General features: G+C 37.7%; 2 protein-coding genes across 2 annotated transcripts in view; one reads left to right on the top strand and one right to left on the bottom strand.

The window, feature by feature from the left end:
* pth1r (parathyroid hormone 1 receptor) overlaps positions 1-6,354 on the top strand; it is a 54,243-nt gene extending 47,889 nt beyond the window's left edge. The window contains exons 8-13 of the mRNA XM_063462522.1: positions 11-71; positions 908-974; positions 1,124-1,218; positions 2,277-2,418; positions 2,732-2,773; positions 2,858-6,354. Coding sequence (XP_063318592.1) covers positions 11-71; positions 908-974; positions 1,124-1,218; positions 2,277-2,418; positions 2,732-2,773; positions 2,858-3,220 — 770 coding nt within the window. The 3' untranslated portion in view covers positions 3,221-6,354. The remainder of the gene's footprint in view (positions 1-10; positions 72-907; positions 975-1,123; positions 1,219-2,276; positions 2,419-2,731; positions 2,774-2,857) is intronic.
* A 147-nt stretch (positions 6,355-6,501) lies between these two features.
* Positions 6,502-21,324, bottom strand: tmie (transmembrane inner ear). Its single transcript, XM_063462219.1, has 4 exons — positions 21,010-21,324; positions 16,844-16,961; positions 11,171-11,320; positions 6,502-6,833 (listed from the first exon to the last, which is right to left on the bottom strand). Exons 1-4 carry the CDS (start codon positions 21,118-21,120, stop codon positions 6,544-6,546), a joined length of 669 nt encoding a protein of 222 aa, XP_063318289.1. The 5' UTR covers positions 21,121-21,324; the 3' UTR covers positions 6,502-6,543.
* Between the last annotated feature and the right edge of the window lie 384 nt (positions 21,325-21,708).

The following is a 21,708-nucleotide window of genomic DNA, read 5'->3' as shown; positions in this document are numbered from 1 at the left end:
TATTTTGCAGGTGTACCAGCTGTGTTTGTAACCATTTGGGCAACTGTGAGAGCCATGTTTGCAGACACAGAGTGAGTGATCCATAGAAGCAATTTAGTTTCACTACTTTCCCATTAAGTGTGTGTGTACAGTTGTGTATGAATTAACCACACATATTTGGTATTAGTGTGTCCAATAAAGCTTAAAGTGGCTAAAAATCAGTGTATTCAAATTCGATTTGCAAATGGGCAACTTCACCTGGGTCAAAACTGCCAAAACTCCTAAACCAGACAGGCAGGATCTCAACCAACTCCAACTACCATTATCTGCAGCGTACACATTGGTCCTGTACCACAGTAAAACATGAAGTTTCTGCAGCTGGGAGCTTGCGACTAAGCTAGTATCCAGCATCTGTAGAGTGCAACTAAACCACATAATTCTCTTCTCTGTCGGTGGGAGAGCAGCAGAACATTTCTGCCTCCTGTCTGGGTTGTTTTTTTGTTTTTTTTTAGCAAAAAAAAAATCTACCATACATGATGATAACCACAGCATGTACCTTTGCAATATATTTGGGAAATTGAGTAAACATAATAATATCCATATGGCTTAAAATCTATCAATAAAAGCAGCCTATGGTTAATACCATACTTAACCTAAATCAAATGCTGTCATTGTGCATTGTCTATAAATCTTTGAAATGACACCCGGGGTCAAGTGAACTTTTAATTCCAAATAAAAAGAGCAGATTTTGTTATTTCAAAGCTTTGCAAATGTTAAAGTTCTTTGAAAGCCATAAAACATGACCTGATGTTGTATTTGTGCCCTTTCTGTATATCCGACATGATGGCAGAAAACAATAACACCCCCCCAAAAGGGGTTTTTCATATCACTTGTTTATCGATGCCTTGTTATTATTTGTCTATCATAGGTGTTGGAACCTAAGCGCAGGCAATTTTAAATGGATATATCAAATGCCCATCGTGGTTGCTGTAGTGGTGAGTACGTGCTGATTTCAACTTTCCCCTACCGTGTGCGAAATGACAGTGTTTCGCTGCACCTGTGGCATCACAGCTGATGGATAAGACACCGTTTAGTGATTCCAATTACGTCTAATTCTAACATTATGTTTCTATTTCTTCTTCAGATTAATTTTCTGTTATTTCTGAACATCGTCCGAGTCCTGGCAACTAAACTGCGAGAAACAAATGCTAGAAGGTGTGACACCAGACAACAGTACAGGTGCTGCGTACTAGCGAACTGCAAAATTATTATTTCTTTTTTTAAATATTTTCTTTTCTGAGTCATGTTACGATTCATTTGAAATTTAATGCTGCAACCAGCAAAGGTAACATTTAGCTACATCATGAGATGCACACTATATGGACAAAAGTCTTGGGCCACATCTCTTTGTAAAATCAAACATCTAGCCATGCAGTCTGCCTTTATAGGCATTTGTGAATTAATGGGTCGGTACTGTAATAGTATGTCACCATTGCAACAAGTCAGTTTGTGACATTTCTTCCCTCCTAGATATTTGCGATTAGCTGCAAGTGATATTACTGCAAAGTGGAAGAGCTGAGGAACCACAGCAACCACAGTAAAGTTACAGAGCAGGGTTGCTAAGTGCTGTGGGGTTTAGTGCATAAAAGTCACCAAAGCTCTGCTGACTCAGTAACTGCAGAGCTCAGAACCTCCTCTGGCATTAACATCAGCACAAAAATTGTGCGCCCAGAACTTCATGGGAGAGCAGCTCCTGTACGCCTAATGTGGAGGTGACCCAGCACCTTTGTCCATATAATGCATTTTTGTAATCACTTATGCTTCTCAGGGTGACAGTCTATCCCAACTGCCAAAGTAAAATAAATCCTGGGAACATACTCGACAGGTTTCTAGTCTATCACAGTGCACGTACAAACACACCTAACCCTAAACCACACACTTTTATCTGCAGTGAATTTCACCACATAGCCTAAGTCTTACAAATGTAGGAGAAAACCCACACAAACACAGGGAGATTAAAACGTGGGAAATTCTCAACACAGACTACAAGGTCATCTTCAAATTACATTCCAACTGTTCCGCACTGTTCAGCATTCAATTTCAAATGATTTCAAATAGAGAAAAATCATCAAACCCTTGCATGTAAAAAGCTGGAAATTAAGCTTGATTTGTGTTTTTTTTTTTTTGCTAACAAATTACTTTAACCTTCAATCCACCAACTCAACTTTATTGTTGATCTATCAAAATGAGATGTTTATAAAGTATTGTGTTACGATTGTGAAATGTTTCTGTTACAGAAAACTGTTGAAGTCCACGCTGGTGCTGATGCCTCTGTTTGGCGTCCACTACATCATATTCATTGCCATGCCATATACAGAGGTGCATGGGATTCCATGGTTGATCCAAATGCATTATGAGATGCTGTCTAACTCCTTCCAGGTAAAAATGCTGTGATGAAAATCTCATTTTATTCTGACATAAATAATGACGTGCTCAAAAAATCTAATAGGCTTGATTTTTCAGGATTTGAAATGCCCTAAGGGTTATCCTTATCACCAAAAAACAGTTAGCGAATGTCCAGTTGTTGCTTATTGTTTAGTTCTTGAGTTAAAAGAACAACAGGAGTAGCTGATGACTGAAAATATCAAACAAAATGCCAAATTTTACAGCTAAAATGTCAAATTAAAGTGCATTGCAAAGATATTTCACTCACGGATAATGGGAGTAAAAATCACTGTTTACTATATTGCAGGGATTCCTAGTGGCAATTATATACTGCTTTTGCAATGGAGAGGTAAGAACTCAGAAATCTTGCCTTTTACACATTTTTGACTCTTCTGCTTTTATGCATCAAAAAAAAAGTATTTTCTCTTCTAAGGTGCAAGCTGAGATAAAAAAGTCCTGGAGCAGGAGAACTCTGGCCCTGGACTTCAAAAGAAAAGCTCGAAGCGGCAGTAACACTTACAGCTATGGACCTATGGTATCACACACCAGTGTTACCAATGTCACTGCCAGAGGACCGCTGGGCCTCCACCTCACCACAAGGCTGGGACCGGCGCCTGTGAATGGGCACAGGAACCTCCCTGGGTATGTGAAAAATGGCTCAGTGTCAGAGAACTCTGTACCGTCATCGGGACAGGAGCTCCACATTCCAGCCGAAGAGCATTCTGCGCATACGCGGCCTTGTGAGGACGAAAAACCCTCGCCCGTGGTTGAGGAGGAGAGGGAGACAGTCATGTGACCTGCAGGACGCTGTCTTTGTCGGTGAAAATCGAGGAAAGAAAATCATCACGAAACAGTCTCAGGATGGTCCGAAGGGGATGGCTGCATGCATCGACACTGCCAGTTTTTTTCTCCTGTGAATTGAGCCGGAACATTGCCAAGCGATGAGGCTCGAGGCAGAAAGGCCGTATCGCTTTTGCGGGCTTATTTGATGGGTGATGACTGTCGTTGTTGCAGCAAATAACTCTTTCACCAACCGCCTGCCACACTGAATGTGTAAAATGTTGAGAAGAGGACTGCCATTCTTTATTTCTTATTCACTGCCATAACTGTTGTTATCTTTCATTTATGTTTCCTCTGGAAGCAATCGTCTTGTGGTCATTTTTTTTTTTGTGCATAAGTAAAAACTGGGGTTTTGTAGTTACTACAATGGCCAAGAATACCCTTAATCACCAAAGTAAAGCCAGGTGGGTACTGAGCGCTCTCAGAGGCACAAATGTGGGTAATTTAATCAGGAAGTTTTGAATGAAGATTACGTGTGGCTTTAAAACTATTAATCCTACTTGTTGAGACATGTGTTCATGTTTCCTGGTGTGGAATCTCATTTGTTCTGCATTGGATTAAATCCACTTCAGCGTAAAAGGGAAGTTACTCAGGTAATTGAAGTCCTCTGTTGTTGCACACCTATTTTTATACTGTTCAAGTGGTGTTTTAGCATAGTCAGCTTTTTGCTCCAGAGGATCCATGTGTGTCATAAAATTTTATTTTGTGTTTCTCTTCTGTCCCCTCCCACCCAGTATTCAGCCCTCTAACTCCACAGATTTTGAATGGTTAAAATGAATGTACTAGTTTTTAGTTTTTTGTCCACATAAAATGTTAATACTCCCACGGCCAAACTAAAAACACCAAAGTAAGAATGTCTTTGCAGACAACCTTTTTCTTTGAGTAACGTCATGTAACTCAAAGGAAAACTGTATATACTGGATATATTCTCAAAGTTGTCAAAAGATGAAGCCCTATTAGAAGGCACAGGGTGCAGGCAACAGTCTTATTAATATTCCAGTGGAATATTAATTTAAGGAGGAAACGAAGAGTCTTAAATTCCCCGTGGGATTCCAGGAGTGATATTTGTGATGCTATAGAGAAAAAAAAAACTGAAGTTACTACTACACAGTATTTTTTACAGGTAGTCAGTCCAGTGTTGTGCTGCTTCTATGATGTATATACGAGTCACGATGTTTACAAAAATCAGAGATACATTCTAATTGTGAGCTTAAAGTGTTCCTATGTATGCATATGTTATATGTTATAAAGCTGTTTTGATGGGTTTTTTTTTTCATGTATTGGTTTATGGGATGTTGGCAATATTTGGTTATGTATATAGGCCAAAACAGAACAGTTGAATATCTTTGTAATTTACTATACTTAGCCTGCATGATTGGCAGGGTAGCTCACATGATCTATTATACCAAAGAGAAAAGACATGATAAGCTGCCAGAGAAGAGGTTATACTGAAGAATTTATTTGTATTATCCTCCACCATCGCGTTTACAGTGACCAGATTGTCTTAATTTTGCAGTAATATTTTATTTTTTTCTTGCCTTTAAAAAAATCTTTAGTTTCATGTAAATAGCAGTAAAAGATTCAAAACACCCAGACACAAAGTAACAACCGACCAAAGCCTTTAATATTAAATTTGTTGTTAGATCCTTAACATGGAGACTATGTTTCAAGATCTAACATTAGCTTATATAATGATTCTGAATGTCACAAAATTTCCAAGCAGTATCTGGCCAAATTTCTACATATTCTCAAGTAAATACTATTTAACTGTAAGCTCCCCTGTATGGCTCTTTTGGTCATTTCACACTTAGTTAGCCACCTCTTTAACTTAAAGCCTGATCTGTTCAAGTTACTGCTTACAGTACAAACTGGATACAAGGTAAAAGATCCAATAGCACTAGAATGAAATCAACTTTACACACCGACTGTTTACCCTTTTAGCAAGTATTTAACGTTTTTAACATGCTTCATTTTTTCCTATTATTATATAAAAGACCAAAACCAAAAATGATTTAACTTATAATTTCAGTGTCATATAACAAATTCCCGTTTGCCATAGAGCTCTATGATGAACATTCACTGGGTGATCTTATTGTTCATTTTTCCAGAGTATTTGTCTATTCTGCATATTACGGTAGCACATCTAATATGCAGTTCATAACTCAAAATAGTAATGCATTTATCAGAGACTAACTCCTGTTTCTTTTACCTCTGCTAAAAACTGTAATTGTAAACTACATGCTCAAAAATTTTCAGCTTTTTTTCCTTTAATTAAGAAAAAAAAATTGAAAATAAAATGTAAGAGAAGCAGACAGCTCCGAGCTGCTTTTGACAGTCAAGAGGAACATTTTCATTCTGCTATAATTATGACGTAAGCTTGACTGGATTGACTACAATAGTAATTACAGGTGGCTGCATGCCGCAGTGATGAAAATAGAAAAAGACAGGCTGAGGGAAACCTTTATAAAGTCATGTTACCGTACCTTACTGCCACAGAAGATTTAAATATCTATCATCCATCTGTATCCTTTTGTAATTTAATGCATTTCTCCCAGGCTTGTGAAAACAGAAAGTTAGCCTAATTTGCAAACCATCAAAGAGTATACCATGTTACTGTTGTATAATCCAGTTTTTCACTCAGAGGTCGGGCAATGTCAGAGCATGAAGATCTTTTTTTTTTTTTGTGAATCAAGAACACTTGGAAAATTCTCTTTGACCACTTTAATACCCTGTAATATGGTGTTTTGTTCTGATTGTATTATGTAAAAAGATTGAGTTTTGGAATCAAGTGTACAATAGGGCCAATAATCGTAGAGCTAAGGTTGTATTTCATTGTTTCAAATACCTCTCATGGAAGTATAATGTGTATTCCATTTTCATTTATTTATCTTGTGCCGAAGTGTACTCAGTGGACTTGACTTTATAGTCTTCATGCTTTAGATACTGTAATGTGGGCAGTGACACATCATTCAGTCATTCTCGCTTCACTCCTTTGTGATGTAGGCATGTTGTAGATACCAGTGTAAACTTCAGCTGAGATTGGAGGATGCTTTCTGATCTCTATTGTTCATCAGTGAATTGTGAATAAGATAATAAATCTATAATTCTACCTGTCTTTTCATATCCTAATAAGACAAAAACATCAATAATGTAATAATGTATCAGAATACAGTTTATTATCAATATTATATACAAATTTCACTTTAGAAAAAGAGTTTCAAAATGTGCCCAGTGAAAAAATTGGATTTTTTTCTCCCGGTATTTACAGAAAAGCAGAGTTTACTTTTGAGCTTTCTTGCCCCCTCCTTTAGCCCCTCCTTTCGCTCCCTTTTCCCCTTTGTCTCCCTTCTCTCCTGGTTTCTTCCCTTTCCCGTCCCCATCTTCCTTCTTGGATGCTCCCTTCTCGCCCTTTTCACCCTTCTTCTTTGTAGATGCGTTCTTTTCATCTCCTTTCCCCTCTTTGGCACTCTTGCCCTCTTTCTTGCTCTCCTTGGTCTTTTTCTCTCCTTTTTCAGCATCCACCTTCCCAGAAACTGTTTTTACCTCCTCAGTGTCTTCTGCTTTTGCAGCTGCAGGAAAAAAAAGGAAAAAGGGTTAAAGGCTTCACAGCGACATCAGGTATCATCGACACTCTCTGCCTCTAATTTTAATTGGGTGGGAAAATTTAATCCAGCGGAGTGTTGGGCTAAGTAGGTTGAATATAATGAAGGCACATCTGTTTCCACCTTTTCTAATAACCATTGTCTGTTTATTCTTTTAATAGGATTGTTTGAAGTGCTTAACAGGTGAGAACAGGAGAGCCAAAGTTAACAATCAGGTTTGTTTTTGCTCATTATTATTCAGGAGGCGAGATCTTGAGGCTGAGGCCAACAGAGCTACTGAAGATGCATATCGCATAAAAAGCTGCTTAATGTTGGAGAACGATACATTTGAGTAAAATAAAATGTATTTTTATCTTGTCTCATCTTAAATATCACCCTGCCTGGCTCACTAGCCCTATATATTAGCCCTCGTCTTTGCTTGATTTTTGCCAGATGTGTTGCTGGTATAAGTCTCCTCATCTTAATCTCAGACATACACTAAACAAGGATATATCCAAGGTTATCACACATTATCAACACTAAGTGAATATAAACTCCACTAACAAGAATTGATGGGCACCCAACAATGTAACACTCTCTAGGAACAACTGTGAAAATTCCTCAAAGGACATACAGACGACGAGCTGGAGTGAAATATGGTTCCTTCTATTTTTTCTTCTTCTTTGTATGATTTTTCCAAAAGCTGCAAAAAACACTGGCTATGTAATCAAAGGCCAAGAAACCAAATGACAAACACACACCAAATGTCAAAAGTTGCCAGAGGGACTCGGAGTAAACCTAAGATCATTCAGTCCCCCGTTTAGCTGAAGTGGGTGAATCCAGCTGACTTAAAATAATCAAGCAACCATAAGAATGTCTGTGAATAGATTTCTTTGTGTTTCCATATTTTGAAGCTGTCTTCTGCTATTATCCTCGACTGTAAAGCTTTTTTCTCTTGGTTTCTTCTAGATCAATCAGATCTTGATTGAACCTGGCGAGCAGAAACAAGCATTTAAATTTCCAACATTTTGATCCCACGTCCATCAGACTCATATGTCATTTAAATTCCAATGTCAGACATGTAGACTTTGTGCCATTTTGCCAGTGTCCTGTTGTTTACTTACTGCAGTGGACTAGTTTAAGGTTAAGAAAGGCTCTGACTCTCACTATTAAATGTCAGATGTTCAGCGTGGATAAAGCTGGCACAATTTTTGATAAAACACGAAGGCTTAGTGAATTTTAGAGTTGTGACATTTAGAAAATTAAAAAGTGAGTTCCATCTCAATAAGTGTAATAAAATATTGACGAATTCAGCTAAAATTGGCCACAAAGACATCATAAACAGTGTGTGTTTAAGAACAATAACTTTTTATCTTGCCCTGAGATGGGCTTCTAATAAGACTAAAGTTGTTTTTGGAAGTCTTTGCACATCAAACTACGTTTTCCTTACTGTCTGTTCCGAGCTGCAGGGGGCAGATGTGCGAGAAATGCATTTGATTTCTTACAAACAAAAGATGCAACTACTGGCTGACACACGGGGATGTCTTCATTTCCAGCTACTTGAAACTATTCACTTTGAGCTCCAGAAGCAGCAGCTCTGGATGAGAGATGATGGTAGATAAGAGAAGATGACAAATTGGAGGAACTGTTTCACAACTGTCTTCTGTGAGTGTTTCTGAGGGAGATGGGGAGAGAGAGATAATAAGTTGACGCTAACGCTCTGAGGTTTCCATCTCTCACTGTAACAGTAGTTGAAACAGATACAGGCTGTGAAGCCAGAGATGCTCACTACTTTCTTTTTACAGATTTCATTTTTGGGGCCAATATGTTTCAAGCTAGTAGGTGCATGCAAATGACACAGGATGCCCAAAATTTTAGTGGCGCGAAAACCAACTCGGCTCATTTTACAGATGCTCAAAATATCTGCCTTTTTGTTTAGCTGCGTTTTTGTTTTATGTTTTGTTTTTTTTTACTTTTATGCAATGAACCTATTTTATTCCTGATTTGTAAACAGATCTGATATCCACGCACATATCCAAAAAATAGGAGTGGACACTTCTTGATCCTCATTTGTAACATTTAATTAATAATTCAGTGCTACTTTTACCGATTAGCCTACTTCGGGAGAGCATTTCATGAATTTGATGTTGCTTTGCATAATCAAAACCTCATTGTAGAGGAAAAAACTTGCAAAACTTTTAATCCTGAGCTTCATATTAACATATTGCTTTCTTACATTCAGCAACACAGGATTCGTTTTATTTTCTTTACTTACAGGGTCATTTGGTTTGTCAGATTTTACTGCTTAAAAACTCGGCGTTGTGTCAGCTGGTTATAATCCCCAGAGAGAGGCGGCAATTTGCATGTTTGCTTGTGTATTAGTGCTCCTCTCTTGTAAACAGTGTACTATGGTGTTTTTTGAGCACAAGCATATATGTTTTCACTCTTTTGTTTCCCTTCAGCCCTACTTCAAGACATATGGTCACTCAGTTTATAGCCAATAACAGAATATTTACTCCAGTGCATATTGGACCAACTCTCTGGTTGACACTAGAGAGTATAAAACTCTGGATGCTTTGACCACAGCAGAGTCATCATGTGCTCAAATGCAGGTCTTATTTTAATAAATGATCACCTGGCAACTCAGTGACTGCTGATTGTGTTGTTTTTTCTTTTTTCTGATTTTTACAATAAATAGTTAATGTACTGTTACATGATATAGCACCTACAGGAACAGGAAATGACAGCTGTCTGTGGTTATTTGCTATTATTCTTACCTAAGAAAGCACCATCTTTGAGGCAACGCACCAAAGAACATTTGTAAGAATAAGAACACTTAATCGTTCAAATAATTAAACCCAGGAGTGCCGTGCAGATCGTCCATTTACACTAGAAAAAGAGAGAGTGCTTGATTTGCTTTATTTAAAACCACTTTGGAGAAGCAAACAGACAGAGAGGGACGGGGACAAACACAGAGCACAAACATTAGATACGAGGCGTGGTACGTTCATTACAGTTTACAGTTATTTTGTAATAGCAATATCCTGTCTTCAGAATTTCTGATCAAATCCATTTTGTCTTGAAATCCACATTTTCATCAACATGAAGCAAAAAATATTGGGACATTTAGGGACATAAGGACACAAGAACATACAGTATGGACTACAAAAGCCAAGCTGCCCTATAGAGCCAGAGTAGTTACATTCACAGAAGCAGCACAATACCTACTATTCATCTCCATTAAAACTCACTATCAAGCAAAGTTTGGAGAAGTTAGATTGCACTGTAATTTCTGACTAGTTCAAAAGTGATGAGGTAAGCAGCTGAATGAGAGATGCTCTTTTCTGGTTGAGCTTCTCTTAAATTTCATTCAAGGAAAACCAGATGTACTAAATATCGAACAGGCTGATGCATGTGTGATAAATGCAAGAAGGGGACTTTTAGAGCAGCTGCCAATGTGCACGCTATGTTTTTTTTTGTTAAAGCGATTTAGCCAAGAGGAGTGTCTGAAGGAAGATAAGAGCCGAAGAAAAGGAGGGGAAAAAAATATCATCCTGTCTCTGGCAAAGTGAGGGAGCTGGGATGCTCCTCACTGACCCTAACAGCTGAGGGCTGGCTGTTGTTAGCACTCTGAGTTTGAACCTGCTCAGAGAGTGTCTGTACTGCAGAAGCATCAGGGGCAGCTGGAAGAGAAGAGAAGAGAAGAGAAGAGAAGAGAAGAGAAGAAAAAAGAAGAGAAGAGTTTAGTACATGAAAGTATCAGAAGAAGACTTTAACCAAGTGTGAAAATTTTGTGAGGTGAAAAAAAGAGACAGCAAAAGTTTAATAAATCAAAGCTATCCTAGAAAATAAGTAAAAAAAAAAAGAGAGAGCTGTTCTTGGTCTTAATCACAAAGCAGAACTGAGAAAAAAAAACTATATTTAACAAACTTCTGTTCTTGTAGATAGAGACCCAAATTCATATTGTAACTCATCCATACAGAACTGAAGTCACCAGTGTCCCCCCCCCCCCCCCCCCCCCCCCTCCCCCCAATCCCTGTCTGTGATGTGCTTTGGTCTAAGGGAGTCTGATGTCTCTCTCTGTCTATCTCTGTGCACTTCACTAATGGTTCAAGAGGAATGCATGGAAAATTCAGGCAGTTATCCATCATTTCTCTCATTTGAAGGAACTGGTAGTTGAAGCATTTAAGGAGTAGGACAGTTCTTGTGAACTTCCGCAGCTGGTATGAGAGTTCAAGCTCCTGCTTGCAATTATAACTCAATTATTAAAACCAATGTAATACTATCATATTAATATTTGAAAGATATGAGAGAAGGGTACTTACAGCCTGGGATCTCAGTCAGCTCATTAAGAGGTGGCACTGTCTCTAATGTGTTGGCGTATTTCTTGGCAGCCTGCCTTTGTGCATGCCTTGCTTCAATTTCCTTTTTTGTTCTGGGAATTCGGCATTTGAATATACAGCACAGAGTGATGACTAAAGGAGAGAAGAACAAGGATAAAGACAGGATGACGTTATTTGAATAAGACATTTTAATAACACCTTAAGGGGCAGTGGCAGTCACAATATACAGTGGTACATTTTTATAAATTTCACATTACAAATGAATATAATCAACATACAATATATATTAACATTCTGACTGAATGTTTAAAAAATATATAGATTTCAGAATATCTTTGTATTTGATTGGTGTTTTGGTCGTCCTCCCATTCTTTGATGACAGAAAGCAATCAAGCTGGAGAAAATACCTTACGCTATCCTATCATTACCGGACAAAGTTCCAAAGAATGTTTTGTGACATGTTTGGCTTTGTCAGTATACAAATGCTTCCTCAAATATTCAGTGGAAATGAGGTCTGGTGAGTAAAATCGAGCTACTGAGGAGTCCATGAGTGCTCCTTAATCCTGGTTCACTTGGACTCATTATCCTGCTGCAGTATGAATCTCTCTACACAAAGATGCAAACCAAGAGGGAGAAAATGTCTAAAAAACGGCTGTGAGTGCTTCTTTTTCTAAATACATCCCTCAATGACTAAGTGACTGAAACCGATGCTGACGTGTGATGAAGTTACACCACAGCCTCATGGCTGCATAATGACGTGTAACTGTGTTACATGTTTAGCAGGCCAACTGTAGTTTTGCTGTGTTGGTTTGCTGTGTTGCTCTTCCCGATCTCGGTACAGCCCACCTTCCAGTGGAGCCAGCGGGCAGCTGGCTCAACTCAGCAATCAGCTGTGGTAGTACTTAAACTGAGGAGAGGACAGCCAGTGCCAGAGAGCCTTGTCCTGACAGTGACTGAGCTGTGGTGTTTGTTGCCTACTCCCTGGTGAATGTGAATTTTCTTCTGGATTGATGTGTTGACCTGATCAGCTTCAAAGTCTGTTGCAGTATTTCATTTTGTTTTTCATGACAGTTGTTGCTTGGTTATGTTTTTTTAAAGTTAAAATGGTGATAAATTTATTTATTTTGTCCCTCTAATTCTGGCTCATTTTCCCCCATAGACACCATTTGTTAGTTTCCCACATCCATCGGACTTACTGGTGACAGTTTTAACATTGATTGGTGTGTTTTCTTTTTCTTTTGTAATTCTAGCTGGAGAGAAGGTACAAAGCCACAGGATATGTTTAATAGCGTCCTACATCTTGCATGCTACTTCTAGTCTTGCTCTCTCTTTCATCACTCAAACAGCTATGGCATGCTCAGCAGGGAGCGGTGAATGAAACATCCATAATTAATCTTTATTTACCAAAATGCTGGTTATGAAGAATCCAGTTAGAATGTTAGATTAGGTTTAGTCATATTTGCCCATCTGGGTCTCTGCATGTGCGACTGAAGTTTGTGAAAGGCTTTCTATTGTTGTAAACCGCTGTGTGCACGTTGAATAGGTTTTGTATATTGTATTGTTAAATTGTTGCCATGCTTTTATGTTTGTTACTGAAGCAGAAGCAGCCATGCATATAGAGCCCTTTTACAGATTACATTGTCTATAGAAGTAGAGATAAAATGTTTGGTTGATTGAGCACAAAATTAATTAGCAACTATCTAGTTAATTTTCTAAAATCATTTTTTAAAAACCATAACATTTCATGCATGAAACGATAGTCCTAGCTTTAAAACAGCCACCCTCCAGGCACTCAATAAACTCTTAAAGATCCAAAGTATATACTTAGGATTTTTTTTAACTTATTTATTTATGTGCACGAGGATAATTCCTTCATGTCTTAAAAAGGTTCAGCTGTAACTCAACACCTTTGGCTCATTTTGTATACGCACATCTATGAATATGCAAATTAATCTGCGCCTCTTCCCTGAGTCTTTTGCCCAAAGCCTCCACCTACACTCTCCCATGGCATCTGAAGGGCTCTTGCAAGATGAAGTCATACATAGAGACCGCCACTGTGTGTGCCTTTTTAAGCAAGAGAGGAAAACAAGAGGTTTAGGACACAGTCAGTACTTTAAAGGTAAGGGGAAAGAAAAAAAATAACAAAATGCTTAAAATATATGCAGCACATTGAACAGCAGCATCAAGAACAAAGCAATTAAAAAGATTAAAACTGTTAGGGAAGCTTCTGCACACCAAATCCCCTCCTCGTGGCTCCATTTGTGTCTTCTCCACTCCACTCCAAGTGTCTCCAAGTGGAGCAGAGGACACACAAATGCACACAAATGGTGCAACAGAGAGCAGAGGGGAGCAAAAATAAAAGTAGAGCCTCTCAGGCGGAGATTATATTAGTTTCAGGAAGTATGCATGTGCAACTGCAGACACCATGGAGGAATACTCACTCTTGTTGCACCTTTTTCCCCATGAGTCTCTTTGATGACACATGCATGAAGGGCAAGTGGGCTCTCATACATGCACGGACACATGAAACGAGTGTAGATTAGATTATCAAATAGCTAATAATGTGTCATTAAGCTATAACTTGTTCCCTATCACCTGCTTTGACAAGTTAGCCCCACTTTGCAAGTTACCAGCTTCTTGTTTTCTTGGTTTGTCTCAATCATGTTTTAGAGACTGTTACTGGACACTGAAATTCCACAAATATTGCAAAAATATTTGGCCATGCCATCAATGCCTTTGCAGATGACATGTCTTATATAAAATTTTAAAACCTGCTTTTCATTAATTGGGTAATGTTGTGAGGTTTGGGCTGTTGGTTGGACAAAGCCATGCACTGGGGTGACATCACTTTGAGCCCTGAGATTTTTAAAATAATTTCAAACCAATAATTGAGAAAAACATAATCAGCAGATGAATCGCCGTTAATAACCATAAGTTGTAAACATCACATTAAATACAGTTTTTATTTTAATGCACGTGTAATAATAATGATGTAAAGACTTAATATAGTATCATGTAAAAGTTTAAGGTGGAGACAATTTAATGAATTAAAGTGCTTAACAGATTTATGAGATCACCCCTCAGTGTAAGGTTTATGCCACAGCTGCCTTAAATTAAAAGTATTGGTAGTTGCCAAAAATTTTTTGGTTTGTGTACAGTAGAGCCATGAGTATGTGCAAATGTCTTAATACCAATAATAGTTTTAATGCTAAAATAGAATTACTGCTGTTGTCCATTAATTTTCAAAATAAACACACAAAAAAAGTAAAGCACAGAACTATTTTTTGATTGAGATGCCAAATTACAGTTATTTACTGTAATTATGTAAAAATAAAATAACATTCAGTGTTTGAATGTTATTTTTGATTACTTTCTGTGCAGTGTGTCAGCTCAAATTTGGATACAAAAAAATTGAACCCAATTTGTTTTTTGCTTAACAAAAAGCTATTTTTGTCAAGTTTTGAAAGATTTCTTAAATATTTGTGTTTTCTTGTTTTTATGGGAGGCTCTAAGAAATTTGTTAAAAACTGTAAACTTTCAGTACTAATTACACTCAATTACTTTTTAAACCACTGGATAGCATCACCTATTGAACAGGTGTAGGTGTATAAATGAGTTTATTAGAAAAGCCACACCTGTGGCTTTCATGGATTTAATGGTTTTATTGAGGTATTGTACTTTTGAATCACTGATTTTGTGGGTCTGCATGCTGATAGATAGATAGATGATTGCTGGCAGCAGATGTCATATGTTTTTTGTATTACTGTACTGCCAATTATGTTAGCGCTTTATTTTGCTGTTCGGCTGTTCCCTTTTGTATTGTTCACTGTAAAATCTGTATTTTGCATAGTTCGAGGCTTCAGTCCCGTTGCTCAGTGTCTCCAGTGCTTTGGCCTGTATTGGTCTCTAGTCAAAACTGTAGTTTGAATATGAGAATTGACTTGATGGATATTTGTGGATGTCATTTTTTTCTTCATTTTTTTTTTTTATTTTTAGAAAATGCATGTTTACTAAATCTTTTCATAAATAGCCAGCCAAGACAGATAACCCACAGGGTCTGTTGTGGTATCTTCACTTAGGCCACTGGGAGTCAATTGACCTATGAACAATGGATGTGAGTTTATTTATGAAAAGAAGCCTGTGATGAGTAGGTCAAATCAATGTGATGCCAGCTGAATACATGTCTCTGTGAAAGGTCAACATAGAGAAATAAGACATCCATGGGGGAAATGCAGACTTGGTAGGTGGACAAACCATAAACTGTCAGCAGCTGCGCTGTCAGTGCTACAGTCCTGTCTGCCTTGAAGGACCTGATGCTGCTAGCCCAAGTTTACAGTAGGACTGCAGCTCTGGGATGAGTGATAGCGGTGAAGCCTGGGGCAGCACTACCAGATAGGATTAAGAGGGATAAAGACAACTCCAGTGGAGAAAAAAGCTGCTAATAATAATATGACGCTTCTTGTCAGGGCCTTTCAAGGAGAACAGTCCTTTTGGCAAATATTCACAATGTTAGAAACTATCTAAGGATAAGACAAAGACACCCAAACAGCCTATCACTTATGGCCATTGAACTTGAACTGTCTGGTAGTTGGACTTGATTGATTTGAGCAGTGACTTTTCCCAGAAGAACCCCAGAAGAAAGTCAATGCTTTAAGTCAGACATTTCGTCTGGCAGTTTTATTTCAATTAAAGTATGTCTGACTCCTTAAGATGTAAAATCGTGCTGTAAAATATTATATACTGTATATACAGAATACATAGAACATAACAAAATAGCAGAAATTTAACATCACAAAATGAAAACTATGAGGTCAAAATAACACATTCTGCGTGGTTGTAAGTTTCCTTGTGTTACTGTGCAACCAAAATCCATGTTCTCAGAAAGGGCACATGGAGTGTTTACTCTCTGCATGAGTAGGTAAGTAGGCCCATGGCATTTTTGTGTCTAAGGCCAGTGGTCATGATAACCCGTCCATGGCACCAAGAGCATGCATGAAAGCAGGATTTTTATTTTTTGCTCGCATAGTGACATGTTTCACAGTGGCACTAGGACTGTTTATCAGTCAAGTTCTTTAGGATGTGGTTAAATTATTATTATTATTTTTTAATCTAAATGCACCGGGAGGTCATGTTTTCTAATAAATGATTGGTATCATTGGTATCTCAAAAGCAAATGATGTGGTGTCTCCCCTACAGAATTCCTTTTTAATATGCAATTAATGATCAGCCCCGGCTGAACTGCATTAGGGAACAAATGTGTAACGTGCTAAATTTCATTATGCTACCACTGCCAATGTGAGCATGCCAAAGACTCCATTCAGGCCAAAATGCAGATAAGAATGAAGACTAGAACTGTAGAACTGACATTTCATTTTTTTTCTGAAACAAATCTGCCAGAATAAAACAAACAAACAAACAAAAAAACAAAGTATCTCTGCCCTCATCCTGCGGTTGTTCTTATCAGCTGCTTAGATAAATTGTTCCATTTGCTGACATAATATCAGTATTACAACTAATCACACTGTGCTTGATAATCACATTGTGGACTCATAATTGAGGACATTTGTGCCCTGCGGCAACATGTCAAGATAGCTGTTTTTTTTTATGAATGATTTGTGAAGGTGACAACAAAGTGATTTCCTGAGATATACTAACCAACTGCCAGAACAAACACGGAAAAGATGCCAATGACCTGCCATAACCGCAGCCCCCAGAAAACAACGGTCTCTGAAGTGACAGGGTCGGGCTTCTTTGGGGGATCTGTGGGTAAAAGCTGTGGGCAGAGAGAGAGAGAGAGAGAGAGAGAGAGAGAGAGCATCAACTGTTTTTTTTATATATATATCTACGCAGAAACTAAAAATAAATCTTCACAAAAAAAAAAAAAGGTTAACAACAGTGCAAAGCTCAAGGAGCAACAAGATCTTAGAGGACCTCAAAATTCAGAGAACTATTTTTAGTTTTCACTGTGATACTTCACTCTTTAGGCAATGCAGCATGTCAGTAAAGTACTTGGTGTTCGAGTTTTCAGTCACTCTGCAATCTTTTCTGACTCCAAGTAAAATGAAAAGCTTTTGAATCTGTCATATTGTCACAAAGCATCACCATTTAGATAAGAAATAAGGGTTGAAGTCGGACGGGCATTGATTCTTCAGAATACAACTGGACAAAGCATTAAGGAATAATTTCTGCCTCCTTTCAGTGAATTTACTACAAGTGTGCAGCCAACGTCCTTGTACAGCCTCACATTTCATTCTGAGCAATGTCAGCGCCTCAACATCATTTCAGTTATTAACAACAACTACAGTGTAGCTCATATTGTATTTACCTGGCAAGGATGGCAAATGTTTACATGTCCACAGATTGTAGATTTTCTTAACACAATTTCATGATAATAAAACACTAAAGGTTTATAGCTGATATCAAAATGAATCCATATAATGAACTCATATAATTACTTACTAGACACCATCTGGTGCTGGGATAATATCAACCCTAATGCCGTCACCACCAACTCATGAGTACACAGTAGTCATTACAACATTATTCCATTAGTAGGCAGTAGTGAGTTTCTTTGAACTCTTTCAGTTTGATGACCTGTGAAATCACACTCACTGGGCCACAGAAACACATTTTGACAGCCACATGCATGCAGTACATTAGATATATAGATGCACTGTAAGAAAATCCCAAGAGACAAAGCAAACAATTATCAGAGCATTTTCTAACAAAGAAAGAAAGTATAAAAACCAAAAGGCAGATATGTAAGGAGGACCTGTAGTGTCATGGAAGGACTTTTTTATTATTTAATCAATTATCGTAAAAATAAAAAGGCAAATAAATAAAAAAAATTTAAAAAATTAAAAATAAAAAGGCACTAATACATGGATTTGGAAATAAGTAATCAATAAATAGCTATAAATAAAAACTAATTTGCTTGTTAACTTAGTGAATGGAACAGAAATTGTAGAAATAATCTTCAAATAATATATTAATCCATAAATATGTTGTTAAAATAAAAAATTTTATTAAATTAAATAAACTAAATGTATTATTAATAATTAATTATTTAATTAATAAACCAAATGTGTTAAATAAAAAATGTATTAAATTAAAACATAAAGTCATCCGTAAGTATGTAGTGGGTAGTGGGTTTTCCTTTTCCTGTATTGTATTCCTGATTTAGTCTTTACACGTTGTTCCCTGTGCTCCATTCCTAAAACAATTTGTGACTGTTTTGCAGCTCTCATTTAAAAATTGCATAAACATTTTCATTATGTTCTTAGATTTCTTTGTAACACTTTAAGATGATCGAATTGTATTTTTTATGTGAAGTATTTATTGTTGGCTTCATATTCAAAATGTTTGTCAAAGCTCATATACTTTATAATGTCTATAAAGTTTTTTTTTAATGATTAACTAACATGTAATTTACTTAAATGTTTAACTTTTGATTAATTTTGATTCTAATGTATGTTTTCATATTGTACATTCTGTTAGTGTGACTGCATATTATTTCTCTAATATTTTAATGACTCTTTCAGTCCTCCATAAAAAGGATCTTTAGTATTTCTTTACGGAAATCCCCCCAAACCCCCTGTATGTTTTCATGCCAGATGTGAACTTACATGGCCCCCCTTATAAACAAGTACACACAGTGACAGCAGTGAATGTGTTGCACAAGTTGACTGCTTTCCATAAACTTTCTCAGTGTTTTTAGATGTCCTGCATGTCAAGAAGTTTTTCTTGTTACCGTCCAAGACCAACTATTTTGTGATTTCAAAGTTCTCTCCAGAGCTGTGGATTAGGGAACAATAAGTGTAGAAACTGGCTGTAGTATGCGTTTGTCTTCCTGCTAGATCAATGACTTGGATCGGTACTACCACAGCCATCAGAGGGCCGGTTCCCTGATAAAATTACTGAGTAGATTTCTCCCTGTCTCCTCTGTATCGATCAGTTGATTTGATGATACAAGGCTGTTTTGGAAACTCTATACTTTAGTCCATAAACCAACAGAGAACAGATCAGAAAATGGACATCTATTGCATTTGTTGCCTTTATGTGTAACACAATTATGAGGTGAACCACAAAAAAGCAAAGTTTCAAAAATAAACTAAAGTGGTGATATCATACACGTGATAAACAGCAGCACAGGATGAGATGAAAAAGAAACAGTTGATAGGAATGGTAAGTCAGTTAAAATACTAAAAAGGGTACATTTTGAGAGATGTTACTATCATACTAGAAATTTAAAAAATTAAAGGATTACAGGATATCTCTGCTTTCTTTAAAAGCGCCAGCGCAAAAGGACCAGTTTGTTTACTCCAGTCTATAAAGAACTGATAAAAAGCAAACATGCCAGATGTGACAGTGTACACGACTTCAGGGTGTCTGTACCGTTTATGCACTGAGCAGGATACAAGAAGGGCTGTGATCTTTAACAGAGAAGTTGCCAAAAAAATATGTTTTTTGTTGTGTGTGTGTGTGTGTGTGTGTGTGTGTGTGTGTGTGTGTGCAACTCACTTATTGAGGATATTTTACACATCTAATAAAATAACTTTTTTTTCTTTAAGAGTAATTGTGTAATGCTATATATGTCCTCCTGAGGACATTTCTTATTTTATCAATTATTTATTTGCCTTTTTTTTTTCTTTCAGTGAAACAACAAGCACAAAATGACCTCAAGTAACCCTAATGTTAATGATTACATACCTAATTTATTAAACATTTTTATTTGTTGGATGTTTGGCTGATTAGTTAGTGTGTTAAATCTTCAAAGCCTTGATTGAATATTCTCCCTCAAATAGTAGTTCTGGTTTTTTCCGCTAAGGAAAACCTCTGGGGACTAATCAAGGAAGATTAGTATAAGAACAGAGAATTAATACCTAAAAATAGAAAAGCGTGCACTTGGTTAAAAATGACTCAACATATAATAGCAAAGGGCCAATTACTCAAGTAATAAAGTACAGGACCAATATTATGCACAAAGAATATGGACAAACAATTTCCTGATATTTAAAGCTTTATATTTAATTCTCCATTTAACACATGCTTACTAGAAAATAGTTTTGCTCTTCTCTACAGCAACAACAAACATTATTATTATTTATTAACCATCTTCTGTCTCAAGCTCTTAAAAGGCATCACACAAACACCCAGGGGGAGGCTGTTACTAGAAGTTTCTCATGCTTTCTCTCATCTTCCATAAAAAAAAACAAAACTGTTTGCTGCAAACTGAAGTTCAGAGGATGTTGATGCAAAAATGAGTCATATAGGTAAACACTGGTATATTGTTTCCTTGTGCTTAGGAACACATTAAATATCAAACTATTAGTATTCAACACAAAATTCATTCGCTTTCATGTTCCTGTAGTTGACTACTAGTGATTGACTTGATGTTATAAGAATGTTTAGTCATGCAGTCATCATTTATTGTTTCATACCTAAGAAAACGGACTTCAGATCAATTTTGTAGCCAGGTCTATTTAAATTCTCTGAATGTAACTCTTTTTTCTCTATCCCGATCAAAAGCACGAAAACCTTTCGAGTACTAGTCAACCTAGCTCTCCTCTAGGAGCACCCATTTAAACATGTGTGACACGGCTGTTCATGTTAGCCCATATAATATATCAGGGTTCAACATAGGTTCACCCTCTCCTCATCCAATAAGGCAAGACACAACTACAGCGACAAAACAAAGGAGCATTAATCGCACACGTTTGGGCTTCCTAAAACACTGATGTACCTGCACCCGTCACTTAGAAACCTCGAGGCTTTTTCTGAGAGGAACCTGTGGAGGACAAGGTGATGTATCAGGTTCTTACCTCAGGATCCGGGATCTGGGAGAACACGGAGGACAAACACTGAGACAGCAGCACTGTTCCCCAGCCCCGCAGTATGAGCTGAGGCGGGCATACAGGCTGATCCCCAACCATTCTCTCCCCTCTTTCTCCCTGCAGCCACCCTGCCCCCTCTTCCTCTCTTCTTTCTCTGCCTGCACTTGCGCTGTTTACAGGACAGGACCACAATGGCCCTGGGTGATTAATAGTGACTATGGTGATGAAGTCTTCCTCCTATCCACAGTCATGTCTATCTGTTGCCTTTATGCCACACCAGAGCAGGAACCCAAAAGCACTGGCAGTCACCAGTGCAGCCAGCTGAAAACTGCTCCACTAGAATGGAGGGAACCAGCCCTGCAGTTAGGGTACATTAATTAATTAACAGACCTGGTGTGGTTTACAGCCAGCTCATCCTCCTGGGGACAGGCTGTTAACTCAGACTTGGGGGGGGATGGGTGGTGCAGTTGACCATGATGAGGCTGGCCTGCACAGACACAGAGAAGCGAACGAGTGAGTCATCGCCTTTATTGCCCCTGGCTGAAGTGTAAAATCCTCACAGCCTCATCCTTTCAGTGTGGTAAAAGATGACGAGCCAAGCTGCCGTTTTCAAGTTGGACTTGCCTGAGGAAAAACCAATGACTTCTGTGTGAAAATGAACACAACAGGGTAAATACTCGAGAAAAG

The sequence above is a fragment of the Pelmatolapia mariae genome, linkage group LG18, assembly GCF_036321145.2.
Source record: "Pelmatolapia mariae isolate MD_Pm_ZW linkage group LG18, Pm_UMD_F_2, whole genome shotgun sequence".
NCBI classification, from domain to species: domain Eukaryota; kingdom Metazoa; phylum Chordata; class Actinopteri; order Cichliformes; family Cichlidae; genus Pelmatolapia; species Pelmatolapia mariae.
The sequence above is the reverse complement of the archived record's forward strand: the minus strand, read 5'-3'. Positions and strand labels throughout refer to the sequence as shown.